The sequence below is a fragment of the Phodopus roborovskii genome, unplaced genomic scaffold (genome assembly GCF_943737965.1).
Source record: "Phodopus roborovskii unplaced genomic scaffold, PHOROB, whole genome shotgun sequence".
NCBI lineage: Eukaryota > Metazoa > Chordata > Mammalia > Rodentia > Cricetidae > Phodopus > Phodopus roborovskii.
The window spans coordinates 10,019,553-10,030,905 of record NW_026126571.1 but is presented as its reverse complement, the minus strand read 5'-3'; the positions used below and the strand labels follow the sequence as shown (position 1 = coordinate 10,030,905).

General features: G+C 54.4%; 1 protein-coding gene across 4 annotated transcripts; it reads left to right on the top strand.

The window, feature by feature from the left end:
* Positions 1–446: 446 nt before the first annotated feature.
* On the top strand, positions 447–9,646 carry Sftpb (surfactant protein B). 4 transcript variants are annotated; one of them, XM_051203051.1, is made up of 11 exons: positions 447–531; positions 792–919; positions 1,955–2,026; positions 2,419–2,544; positions 3,200–3,364; positions 3,550–3,639; positions 5,941–6,055; positions 6,591–6,763; positions 7,532–7,612; positions 8,047–8,124; positions 9,311–9,646. In XM_051203051.1, exons 1-10 carry the CDS (start codon positions 468–470, stop codon positions 8,107–8,109), a joined length of 1,077 nt encoding a protein of 358 aa, XP_051059008.1. In that variant the 5' UTR covers positions 447–467; the 3' UTR covers positions 8,110–8,124; positions 9,311–9,646. The 4 variants fall into 4 exon arrangements, with proteins under 4 accessions (XP_051059008.1, XP_051059007.1, XP_051059006.1 ...); XM_051203050.1 differs by having other exon boundaries at positions 5,872–6,055; positions 6,618–6,763; XM_051203049.1 differs by having other exon boundaries at positions 5,872–6,055.
* Positions 9,647–11,353: the final 1,707 nt, after the last annotated feature.

Below are 11,353 nucleotides of genomic sequence, written 5' to 3'. Positions count from 1 at the left end.
TGTCTAAATCTCTTCCCACTAGCACCAACTCTATAGCACGAGGGTTTTTAAAGTCGGAAGGGAGTGGGGGCTCGGGCCCCAGGAGCACCCTGGGTGTGCCCTTCCGGCACTTACTCTGCATCAAGAGCCAGGCAGGAAGCTCTCAAGAGCATTGCTTGCTTAAGGATGGAGGGTTGAGAAGGCTAGGGTGTGGCTGAAGAGGTTCGTTCTGACCCCACTCACAGCTGACCTCTGCCTCAATGTCATCCCTTGCCCAGAGACAGAGAGCTGGGGAAGAGGGCAAAGGAAAGGATTAGGAACCAACACTAGCCAGCACAGGGGGAGTGACAGGTGTGGCCCTGCTGAGACGGGGATCAAACACCTGAAGGGCTCTCGAGACCCGGGCAAACACTGAGGTCTGGCCCTCGGGCCCTCTCCCCCGCTATAAGAGCCTCTGCCTCAAGTAGGGTGCCGCGTAGTAGGCAGCTATGGGCAAGCCGCTTCTCCTGCAGTGGCTGGTGCTGCTGCCCACGCTCTGCAGCCCGGGTGCAGGTAAGTCTCCACCTCTTACCGAGCCAGCCGCGTCCTACGACGACCCTGGGCTGCACTTTTCCTGAATTTAAAGAGGAGGTAGATGAGGTCCACCCAGAGAGGCCCTGGGGGTTGTCCAAGGGCAGTCGGTGGGGGACTCAGAGATGCCTGGCATAAGTAATGGCCTCCTATGTGCAATGAAACTGGGCTGGAGATGGGGTGAAGGCAGGTGCCAAGTGTATCCTGGATCTTGACGAAGGCTCCTCTGACCCCAACTGTAGCTGTCGGGTCGGCCTCATCCCCGGATTGTGCACAGGGCCCTAAATTCTGGTGCCAAAGCCTGGAGCAAGCAGTCCAGTGCAGGGCCCTGGGGCACTGCCTACAGGATGTCTGGGGACACGCGGGAGCTGTGAGTAGCACCCAAGGAATCAGGGTGGGCATAAGGGAAGTGGGGTTCCCACAGAGACTGGGGTGGCACAGAGGTTGGTATGATACAGTATGACATGACGGGCAGACTTGGATGGGATGATGAGATGGGGAAGGACAACAAAAAATGGGATAGAGTAGCGTGAGATGGATGGGTGTGTGGGTGGGTGGGTGGGTGTGTGGGTGGGTGGGTGGGTGGAGGGATGGATGAGTGGATGGGTGGGTGGGGGGTGGGTAGGTGGAGGGATGGGTGGATGGATGGGTGGGTGGGTGGGTGGGTGGATGGGTAGATGGGTGGATGGGTGGGTGGATGGAGAGATGGATGAGTGGATGGGTGGATGGATGGGTGGGTGGGTGGGTGGGTGGGTGGGTGGATGGATGGGTGGGTGGGTGGGTGGGTGGGTGGATGGGTGGGTGGATGGAGAGATGGATGAGTGGATGGGTGGATGGATGGATGGGTGGGTGTGTGGATGGGTGGGTGGGTGGATGGATGGGTGGGTGGGCGGGCGGGTGGGTGGGTGGGTGGATGGGTGGGTGGGTGGGTGGATGGGTGGATGGGTGGGTGGATGGGTGGGTGGATGGGTAGATGGGTGGATGGATGGGTGGGTGGATGGGTGGGTGGATGGAGAGATGGATGAGTGGATGGGTGGATGGATGGGTGGGTGGGTGGATGGGTGGGTGGGTGTGTGGATGGGTGGGTGGGTGGATGGATGGGTGGATGGATGGGTGGGTGGGTGGGTGGGTGGATGGGTGGGTGGATGGATGGGTGGGTGGGTGGATGCGTGGATGGGTGGGTGGGTGGAAGATGAGTGAGTTGGGATGAAGTGGATGGCAGGAATGGGGTGGATCAAATGGCATAGGTGGGAAGGAATAGAGTCTGCAGAATAGGACTATGAGACGATGGGTAGCTACTTATGCCTCAGAGGGAAGGACCTGTCAGCCGGGTCTGAGATAGCTGCACTCCCTGGAGCTAGGAGCATGCCCAACTCATTTGCCCCACTTGAGATCCTTCTTCCAGAATGACCTGTGCCAAGAGTGTGAGGATATTGTCCACCTCCTTATAAAGATGACCAAGGAAGACGCTTTCCAGGTAACGGGAAACAGTTCCTAGATGAAGTTTAGGGACAAGCTCCCCAGAAGGGTATTTCCAGGCTGAGGTGGGGCCTCCACACTCATCCAGCCACCCAAGAGTAGGTTCATAAAACTGAGCTTGAGGGGCTGGAAGGATGGCTCAGTGGCTAAGAACACAGAATGTTCTAGAAGACCTGAGTTTAGTTCCCAGCACCCACATCGGACAGCTTACAACCGGTTGTCTCTCCAGGATGATCTGACGCCTCTGGTCTCAGTGAGCACATGCACACACATGCACACACATGCACCCACACATATCTAGTGTGTACTGGTGGGGACCCTGCATCAAGGGACTCAGGTGGGGCAGACCTCACAAAGGCCAGGCTAACCCTCCCTTCTCTGCCCTCCCAGGACACAATCCGGAAGTTCTTGGAGCAAGAATGTGATATCCTTCCCTTGAAGCTGCTTGTGCCCCGGTGTCGTCAAGTGCTTGATGTCTACCTGCCCCTGGTTATCGACTACTTCCAGAGCCAGATAGTGAGGACCCTGACCTGCCTGCCATACCTGTCACACAGCTCATGTGCCTAAATGGTCACTTTCCTATAGAAGTGGCCCCAACACACACACACACACACACACACACACACACACACACACACACACAGAGAGAGAGAGAGAGAGAGAGAGAGAGAGAGAGAGAGAACATTTAACCAGATAGATTCACAGCACCCATATGGCCATATACATGAACACCCATATTCATACCCCCACCACACACACACTCACACACACACACACACACACACACACACACACTCCCACTTCAGCCACAGGAAACTCAGTTCCTTCATCCAGGAACCCAGATCAGAGTATACCTGCTCAACAACATACTACACACATTCGGCATTCAGACACGCCCCGCCCCGCCCCGCCCCACCTGCCACACCCACATTCTTATTGAATTCACACAATATACTCACATGCAGTGACACTTTCCCAGGCTCCTGCCCCAAGGCCCTACACCACTCATCTCTGTCTTTGACCCTTCCCTGGAATCCTGGGATGGAGGACCCCACCCAGCCTGCTCCCCATTAACCCAGGCTCAAAGACTGTGGTCCTTGTCCCTGAGCAGAGGCCGGGTAGTGAGGAGTTCCCTCCTGATCCTAACAGTCCTTACCTTTCTGTGCCCTAGAACCCAAAGGCCATCTGCAATCATGTGGGTCTGTGCCCACTTGGACAGGCTAAGCCAGAACAGGAGCCAGGGATGCAGGATGCTATTCCAGACCCTCTGGTGAACAAGCTGACGCTCCCCGTGCTGCCAGGGGCCCTCGTGGCAAGGCCTGGGCCTCACACACAGGTAAACCAGCCCTCCCCACCTCACCCCCCTACAGCTGGGAGGCTAAAATGGCCACTGAGACACATGAGCACTCAGAGGGACAGAGCTGGGAAGAGACAAAAGGAACCAGGCAGAGCTAGGAGGCAGAGACAGGGCTTGGAAGGCACTTCCCAGCCCTAAGGCCACCTCACCACTTCCTTCCTCAGGGTCTCTCCGAGCAACAGCTCCCCATCCCTCTGCCCTTCTGCTGGCTTTGCAGGACTCTGATCAAGCGGGTCCAAGCCGTGATTCCCAAGGTAAGGTAGAACTACAGAGTTCAGGAGGCTCCATAGCTGTATCTTCCCCTACTCAACACACCAAGAAGGCTGTGAGGAATTAGGTGGAGACACCACGCATTGCCCCTACCGAGGGAACCTTGAGGCTTGGGTATTGGAGAGTAGATCATGGCCAGCCTTCTCTTCCAGCAGCTCGCCATCCCAAGGCTGAGAAGCCCCGGTTGTCCATGTAGAAAAAAGAATGCATTAATTTCTCAAAAACAGAATGTGCACTAGTAATCTCCATCCCTTCTGTCCTCCAACCCATGGTGGCTTCTCCCAATGGTCTCAGCAGCCCAGGGTTGTCCTGCCCACAAAGGTCATGCCGTATCTATCAACACTGCCAAATGGGGTCCTACAGGCAACGTCACTCATTAAGACCCACACCAGGGCACACATTCGAGCCTCTCTGAAGCTTGCCTTGTGGAAGGAACTTGGGGATTATGGACCCCACAGAGCTGAGGGTTCACACAGATGAAGGTAATAGCACCGGTAGGCCAGGAACAGGCTCCGAAGAAGCAACAATTAAGCCAGGGTCTAGGAGAAAACAGGGCTCCGATGAGCCAAGGACATCCGCCAAGAGGAATGGGCTCAGGGAGCTAGGAAGATGGCTCAGTGAGTAACATACTGGCTGATCCTGAGTTCAGATCCTCAACACCTACATAGCAACTACACATCAGGGAGGCAGAAACAGGCAGACCCCTAGAGCTTGCTGGCCAGTCAGCCTAGCCAAATGGATGAGCTCCAGGGTTAGTGAGAGCTTGTCCCACTACAAGGTAGAGGGGCTGGAGATGAGGCTTCACAGTTGAGAGCACTCACTGCTTTTCCAGAGGCCTGAGCTGGGCTCCCAGCACCCCTGTCAGGTAACTCCTGCTCTGAGGAATCCAGTGCCCTCTCCTGGCACCATGGGTACCTGCACATGTGTGGCACACACACACACACACACACACACACACACACACACTCACACACACACACACACACGAATAAAATTAAATCTTTTAAAAAATGAGAAGGTGGGAGTGACTAAGAATGACACTACGTTGACCTCTGACCTCCACATACCTGCACACACAAGTGTACAAACACAAGGACAAATGCATACACACACAGACGCGTACACACACAAACGCACGCACACACAGACTCACGCACACACAGACGCGCGCACACACAGACGCACGCACACACAAACGCAGCCCTGTCAGCCTGGACATCACTGGCTGGAGACCGAATCAAGGACCCAAAGCATGAGCAAAAGTACTGTCCAGAGGCCAGGAGGGGACAGCGCCAGAGGAGCCAGCGGAGTGGGAGGCTGTCCCGGCTGCCGGCGAAGCCGAGAGAGGAAGGGCGGCCGGTTGATCAGAAAGCCGCTGAACCACCAGGCAGGATGAGAGCTGGGCGGGGGTGCAGAGTGTTCCAGAAAGAGGGGCAGGCGTGCGAGGCTCCCTAAGGTCAGAAGCAGTTTTAGCACCCTCTCCAGCCAGCAGGGACCAGAGAGAGGATAACGCCAGGGAGGCATGGTGGAGCCCGTCTCACCAGTGAACAGCTTGGCCACTGGCTACAAAGACTTGTTGGCTTGTGTCACCATGACAGAAGAGCCAAGGGTGGGTTGATGATCACAGGTGGGCGCCTCAAGTGGAGCACCCCATTTGGGAGGCGCCACGCTCTCGGGGTGTGGGTGTCTGTACTCGGGGCCTCTTCCTGCCTCAACCTCCTGGCACTGGGGCCAGCTTGTCATGTGGAAGGAATAAAGGAGTAAGGGAAGAGCCACACCCGTGTGGCCTGTGTTGCCCTTGCCTCGAGTTGTTTGGAATTGGAGTGAGGTAGAAGGATTGCTGGCTTTCCCAGGGTTCTTAAGGCCAAGGGTCTGTCAGCTTTGAGGGCCAATGGAAGGGGCTGCCTGTCTTCCTGCTGGGGAGGTATGGTGGCCCTGGGTCAGGAAATGGGCTTTACTTCCAGCTTTGAGCCAGGCTGTCAGACGGCGTGGCCTTGCTGCCCTTTTCAAGTGACGTTAAAGCAGCTGAAGCCAGCTCTTGTGTCAACTGCTAACTCAGTGACTCCGGGGGCTCCCTCTGAGTCCCCCGGCATCTTGGATGCTCAGTGGCCTGTGGACAGTTCTGCTCTCCTTCTTAGAAGGGAGAAAGGGGTGTGCAGCAATGAGAGCCTGCCAGACGAAGGTCCCATGCTGTCCTTTCTCCACCTCCACCCCAGGGTGTGCTGGCCGTGGCCGTGGCCCAGGTGTGCCACGTGGTACCCCTGGTGGTGGGTGGCATCTGTCAGTGCCTGGCTGAGCGCTATACAGTCCTCCTGCTAGATGCACTGCTGGGCCGCGTTGTGCCCCAGCTGGTCTGCGGCCTCGTTCTCCGCTGTTCCAGCGAGGATGCTATTGGCCCAGGTAAGCCGGTGTCACTTCCCACTCTCTTCCTCCTCTGGTTCTCTTTCTAACTGATAGGACTGCCGTGCATGTGTGGGGGAGAGGGCGTGGGCAAGGTGGGGGCAGGGACCGGCACTGTGTTTTAACTATATTTTATTTGTATGGGTCGGGATGTGTTGCCAGCATCTACATCCACGTGTATGCCAGCTGTATGTCCATTTGTGCCTAGTTCCCACAGAGGCATAAAGGACGTCAACTCCTCTAGAATTAGGATAACTGATAGTCCTGAGGCACCATGTGGGATCTGGGAACTGAACCCAGGTCCTCCAGAAGAGCAGCCAGTGCTTTTAACGGCTGAGCCATCTCTCCGGTACCTGAACCAACACTTACCCAAGACGGCTTTGGGGGGAAGGGTTAAAATAGAATCTTACTACATAGCACAGGCTGGCCTTAAGCTTGCTGTGATCCTCCTGCCTCAGCCTCCCAAGTGCTGGCATGACAAGGTATGTGCCACCATGCCCAGCCTGCAGGACAATTTTAACCATTTTTTCTTTAGCCTTCCCTGCTCTCGATCCCCTGATAGAGGAAAGGTCACTACAAGACACCGAGTGCCAGCTCTGCAAGTCTGTGATCACCCGGGCATGGAACACCAGTGAACAGGCTATGCCAGAGGCCATGCCACAGGCCATGCGACAGGCCTGCCTTCACTTCTGGCTGGACAGGCAAAAGGTACAGGCTGGCACACGGTAGGATTTATGGCCTGTGTGTGGCGCTGGCTGAGTCAGAGGAGACTTGGTAGGACATTGGACTGGAGCCCAGCCAGGTAGCCAGGTGGGTCGGACAATGGGTTTTTCACAGCTGTACTGGCTGAGAGACACCACAGGGCCCAAGTGGAGAACAGCAGGCCTTCTTCACAGGCTAGGCACAAAGGAAGTACTGTCGGTTCCCGGAGAAAAGGCTCGTACCGTCTTTTCTTGGTTTCACCCGAGTGTTTACCACACTGTGCCCCGGCGGGCCACACGTTACCCCCTTGGTGGGTAGCATTTGACAGTGCCTAATAGACACCAGAAAATGAGCAAAGCCTTCTCCCAGGACCCTTCCTGTCTCCCCTGCTCAGTCTAACCCGACAGGGAGCCGTCCACCTGCACACGAGGGCTAGAAGCTGGGTATGGTAGTGCTGCCCGGGAACCCTGGCATTTGGAAGGCTGAGGAAGGAGAATTCAGAGTTCTGAGGCAGCCTCAGCTGTATGAATAATGAGTTCAGGGTCAGCCTGGGCTACATGAGCCCTTGTCCGGGGAGCGGAGACAGAACAAGAGGAATCGGTGTGGGGGCGGTGCTGAGTAAGGCGTCTCAGTGGCATTGCCCCCAAGCCTGACAAGCCAAGTTTGATCCCTGGGATCCAGACGGGAGAAGGGGAGAATCTGTAAGCTGTCCTTGTGAGCACACAGGTAGTCCTGGTGTAGACCGCGGCCCACATTGTGTCTGTCTTTCCTCAGTGTGAGCAGTTTGTGGAACAGAACACACCCCAGCTGCTGGCCCTGGTGCCCAAGGTCAGGAATGCCCACGCCGCCTGCCAGGTACACCCACCCCTCTGCTCCTGGAGCCTCACCCTCCATGGTTCATGAGCCTCAGGGACCCCCATCTCTTGGATCCGGGCAGCCTACCTACAGAACAGGTTTCGGCCTCAGAGTAGCAAAAACCGCATCCCAGTAAAGTGGAAAGGGAGGGAATACATGCTGGGACAGATCACTGAGGCTGAGGTATGACGCTCATTATGGGATGTGGTTGTGTGTAGTGACCAGTGTGTGTTTGGTGATGTGGTTATAGTATTAAAACAGGGGTCCCAGCCCCTCATCTTTAAGTCCCAGAGGCCATGGCTTGGGGAGTGGCGCAACCGGTCTTCGAGATCTTATCAAGAGTGCCCACTAGGCAGCAGGTCTGAAGGGAGGGTTGACTCCATACCCCCTGAGAGCTAGAAATGGAAAGCTCAGGCTCCTGTGCTCTCTGGCAGGCCCTGGGAGCGTGTGAGGCCCCGGCCAGTCCTCTGCAATGCTTCCAAACCCCGCACCTCTGAGAACTCGGTCTCTAGGTAAGTCCCAGCCCCTCTTGCTGAGGTTTGGGGACAGAGGCCCTGCTGCCCCTTCTGAGGACTGTACACCCTTCCTCTCCCGGGCACAGCTCCAGCTCCTCAGCGAGCAGTGGTTCCATCAGAAAACATTTGAGCTTGTCCTGTTATCTCTGACCCATTGGTACCCCTTGCCCTTCTCACCCGTCCAGTCCTCCAGTTTCCATCCAAAGCCCCCTCACATCTGGGCTGCCGGACTGACCTTGAGGGTCACATGTTCGGGCAAAACCCACAATTTCTTAGGAAGTCACAGTCACTGTCTAGGCAGCCATCCCTCAGAGGCCGAGGGTACCTGACCCCACCCTCCTGGGGCCATAGCTTTCCCCTCAGAGTGTGGTCATTCACCGTTTGTTCACACATTTGGAAAACTCACTTGCTGCCTGTGACAGGGCCCTGCCTGTGTGCACAGCTAGCCCACCACTTCTAATGTGAAGAAGGACCCCAGCGCGGTCACAGCCTCTGCGGGCAAGGGCATTTCCACTCAGTAAGTCTCTCAGGAACCAATTTAAGTGCCCTTCCCTATCAAGTCCATCTGGGCACCTGGAATGAGGAAGGTGCCCAAGCTGAGGTTACCTTCCTCCCAGCTCCCAGGGCTCCAGGCCCTGCCTGCAGAAGTAAGAGTGAGAGGCAGCCTGAGCTCTGGTCCCCAGACAAAATATGCTTTTGAGGCATCACTAGTGTCTTAGGGTTTCCACTGCTGTGAAGAGACACCCTGGCCACAGCACTCTTACAAAGGAGAACAGTTAGTGGGTGGCTTACAGTTTTGGAGGTTCAGTCCATTATCGTCATTGGGGGACATGGCAGCGCGCAGACAGACAGACAGACACGGTGCTGGAGCTGAGTCCTGTGTCTGGATCAGCCGGCAACAGGAAGTACACTGAGACAGTGGGTGTGGCTTGAGCACATAGGAGACCTCAAAGCCTGACTCCATAATGACACACTTCCTCCAACAAGGCCACACCTCCTAATAGAGCCACTCCCTATGGGGCCATTTTCTTTCAAGCCACCATGACCAGCGGCAAGCAGCCAAATGAAGGGGCTCTGGCTCTTCTGAACTGTTTCCGTCACAAACAGGCCTGCACCCCACCAGCTACTCTGCCTGCAAAGGGGCCTTACCTCCTACCCTAACCCTCCTATTCCTTCCTCACAGCACCTTGCACCAGATGGCGACAAATCTCAGCCTCTGCCCTCAGCCCTGTGTCAGCCTGTACAACACACCCTAGCCACAGCCCAACACCAAAGTGGATTCTGCCTCCATTGGGGATGAGGTGCAGAAGCCCGTGTCTTCTGGGAGCCTGCAGAGGTACTTCAGGTCTTCACTAGAGCCAACACCAGCTCCAACGGCTCCTACAGCCCCCAAAGACTGAGAAGAAACTGCCATGGCTCCCAAATGACAGCAAGGAGAAGCTGGGTCTGGCCACACCAACCCCTTGCTAGCACTTCTATGAAATTCAAGCTTCAGAAGAATAAAAAATGGGAACATGAACTGTTGTAAGGGCTGTGGGTGAGGCTTGGTGGCAGGGCACTTTCCTAGCAAGCAGGAAACCTGGGTTGAATCTCCAGCACACACACACACACACACACACACACACACACACACACACACACACACACAGAGACCAGTTTGAAGGTAGTGTGTTAGTACCCACATACAATCTCAGCACTTGGGAGACTACAGAGAGAGGATTGTGAGAGTTTGAGGCCAGTCAGGGATACAGAACTTTCTTTTTTTAAGTCAAACAAACAAAACAGTCTGAAAGATAAAAATAGGCATATGAAATCCTCAGCTTGTGCTTTTTCAAATAAAGAGAATTAAAACAAACAAAACAAAACAAAAAAACAAAAACAAAAAACTGTTGAGACAGACACTTTGGTGAATGACAGTTGATGTCCCCAAGGCTGGTGACACCGTAGAAGGAGAGCACCAACTTCTAGTTGTTTTTTGGCCTCCACATGTGGCCCACACATATACATACATACATACATGCATGCATGCACATTTAATTTAAAAAGAAGGAAGTTGGGCCAGTGGCATGGCTCAGTGGGTAAAGATTATCTGTTGCACAAGCCTGATGATCTGAATTTGATCCCTGGAACCCAAGATGGTGGCAGAGCTGACCCCCAAAGTTATCCTCTGATCTCCACATTTATGCCATGGTAACATGACCCCGCCCCATTATAAACATACACATAATGACAGTAATTTTCTCTTAAGTCAGGAAATCCCTGGCCTGGGTAAGGGTGGGCTCTGCACGCTCTGACCATTATGGTTCCATATTTGAGGTGTTCTGTATAACTTAGTGGCAGAGTACAAGTTTAGCATGCTCTAGAGCTTGGGTTTTATCCCAGCACTAAAAACAAAACGGTATGGAAAGACGGATAGACTCTCCTGACTTTTTTAAGTTTACAAACCTGAGGGTGATTCCGTATCTGCCACAATTATCTAAGATCAGTTAGGACTGTGCACAACAAGGCCCAGTCCCCATGCTGACACAATGCCTGAGCCACAGATAATAAAAGTGCCGTTCCCTTGTGCAAAATAAGAAAACAGTGTCTTTTAAGGGGCGCCAGGAGTCACAGCTTGGACCTGATGTTAGCAGCACCAGGGCCTACTGTTAAGAGTAGTTTTTCCCACCTGCCTGGTCCCACAGCTGCACCAGCCCCAAATAACACAGAGACGCTGTATTAGATACAAAGCGGTCAGCCTGTTACTAGCATTTCTTATTGGCTAGCTCTGTCTTAAGTATTAACCCATTTCTATCAATCTAAGTATTTCCACATGGTCTTATCTTACTGGAGAGAGGATCTGGAGTTCTACCCTGTTGGTCCTACATTTTGAATCTCTCCCTGAATCCTCCTTGTCTCCTAGTCCCGCCTATCTTGCTTTCCTATTGGCCAACAGTGCTTTATTCATTAACCAATACGAGAAACATACTTACAGAATGACATCTCCCATCAGCCTACCTCTGTCCCTTATGGAACAAAAGTCCACTTCTGCTCCCCCTGACCCCTGTTCCCTGCCTGGTCTCTCTCCTGCTGCCTCCTCTGCCTCACAGGCTTACTTAAGGTGAGTGGAAGGTACTAAACATCAAAGTAAGAAAATAGGAGGCTGGAGAGATGGCTCAGCAGCTTAGAGAACTTTGCTCTCACCGGGACCTGGGTTTGATTCCCGGCAGCCACACGGCAGCTCAAC